At 38.9% G+C, this 2,067-nt stretch overlaps 1 protein-coding gene across 1 annotated transcript; it reads left to right on the top strand.

Moving 5' to 3' along the window:
• On the top strand, window positions 1-1,727 carry LOC116107258 (late embryogenesis abundant protein 31-like). Its single transcript, XM_031393554.1, has 3 exons — window positions 1-318; window positions 1,018-1,308; window positions 1,563-1,727. Exons 1-3 carry the CDS (start codon window positions 1-3, stop codon window positions 1,725-1,727), a joined length of 774 nt encoding a protein of 257 aa, XP_031249414.1.
• The last annotated feature ends 340 nt before the right edge of the window (window positions 1,728-2,067 follow it).

Consider the following 2,067-nt stretch of genomic DNA (forward strand, 5'->3'; position numbering starts at 1 on the left):
ATGAGCCAGCAACATCCAACTAGGCCGCAAGAGCCTATCAAATACGGTGACATTTTCTCCGCCGTCGAGGGTGAGCTTGCGGAGAAGCCGGTGGCGCCGAGAGATGCTGCGATGATGCAGAAGGCGGAAAATGCCATGCTGGGGAAGATCCAAAAGGGCGCCGCCGCGTCCGCTATGCAATCAGCGGCGAACAAAAATGTGAGAAATGGGTTTGTGGGTGTGGATGATGTGACTAATGAGGCTAATGATCTTGGTGTCAGCATCACCGAGACTGATACTCCGGGGAAAAAAATAATTAAAGAAGAAGTCGGCGGACAGGTACCAATTTTCCACCTTAAATTGTTCCTCCTAAAGAAAGCTAGGCAGTTCAATCTGTTTATCCATTAAAGCGTTTAAGCATAATGTTAAGGGGCGGAGCCCCTAAGCGGTGAGTGGGGGATGATGCCTCACAACCCTGAAAAATTATTGTATCCCCCTCTATTTTGTGATTTCAACATAGACACCCTTTATTTTATTTTTATGAAAATAATATCAATCCATATAACTAGCACTTTTTAATTTTCCTTTTCTTACACCCTGAATATATTTCGAACTTGCTCTTTTAAAAAAAAAAAAAAAAATTATCTTTACTTATTGAATATATAGTGAATTAAAAAAACAACCATCATTTTCAATAATTTCAAAGTTAATTCTTTTTCTCTCTATTTTCTATATGGTCAATATTTTATATTTTTAATCTCTAAATTTTTATGTTGCAATTTTTTTCTTTCAAATTGCTTACATTGAAACAAAATCAGTGTGTGCAACAAGGGCAGCACTATTCTTACAACCTAGTTCACAATTAATCAATTCGTAACTAGTTTTGTTTATATATATGCTATCTAATTGCAAGATGTTTCGTTGAGATTATGAAAGAAAATTTGTAAAATTGGATTGTGAGTTCATCTTTATTGGTGCAACAAAATCCTAGTTCCATCACTAAATGAATGTTGATTTGTTTTGTTTTGTTTTGGACAGGTGGTTGGGCAGTACAGCCAACCAGCTCCGTTGGCACCACCGTCTGCATATGAGCAAGGGGCAGGACGTGGGATCACGATTGGTGAAGCACTTGAAGCAACCGCACTCACAGTAGGAAAGAAGCCGGTGGAATGGAGCGATGCGGCGGCCATTCAAGCGGCTGAAGTGAGGGCCACAGGCAGCATCAACATAATCCCCGGTGGTATTGCAGCTGCCGCACAGTCAGCCGCAACACTCAATGCAAGGACAGCCCGAGATGAGGACAAGACCAAACTTGCTGACATTTTAGCAGTAATTACCTTTCATCTATGAGTAGTTCTGCTATCTTTTTATTCTTTTTTACTGTATTGTATTTACAACTGAAGAAAAATGCGAAAGAAAAGAATTGCGTCAAGTGTAATTAGTTGTGTTAGAAACATTAATGGTTCAGAATCATTTTTATAATACTAGATTTTCTTTTTCTTTTTAAATTATAATGTTCCAGTTCTTTCAGTATTTGTATAATTTTTTATTTTTAAGCAAAGTTTATAATGACGTAATTGCAGGATGCAACTACAAAGTTAGCATCGGATAAGCAAGCAACTCGAAGAGATGCAGAGGGGATCTCGGCGGCCGAGATGCGGAACGATCCGATGCTCACCACTCACCCGGCAGGCGTATCAGCTTCTGTGGCTGCTGCCGCTAGACTCAACCAGAATAATACATCCTAGCCAGAGACTTTTTTTTTTTTTTTCTGATTCTGTGTTTATGTGCTTTAGAGTTCTCTCTGTATCTGTCTTTACTTAAGCATATCATGTAATGAAAAACCTTGTGCTGTGAATAAATTATCATCGTATGTTTCATCTCGGGCGAGCTTCTTAATTTTGTCTTTGTTGATGCGAGATTTTGGGCACCAACTAATCAATACGTGTGCAACGTTGATTGATCAAAAAGCACACGTGAAAATGAATATATAAAGAGAAATAAATGCTATAAGAACTTTTAAAGTGGTTCGGATGCTAAGGTAGCAAGTCCTACGTCCACTGATTTGTATTGATAGTGAGTGTGGGT

Source organism: Pistacia vera, unplaced genomic scaffold (assembly GCF_008641045.1).
Source record: "Pistacia vera cultivar Batoury unplaced genomic scaffold, PisVer_v2 Contig530, whole genome shotgun sequence".
NCBI lineage: Eukaryota > Viridiplantae > Streptophyta > Magnoliopsida > Sapindales > Anacardiaceae > Pistacia > Pistacia vera.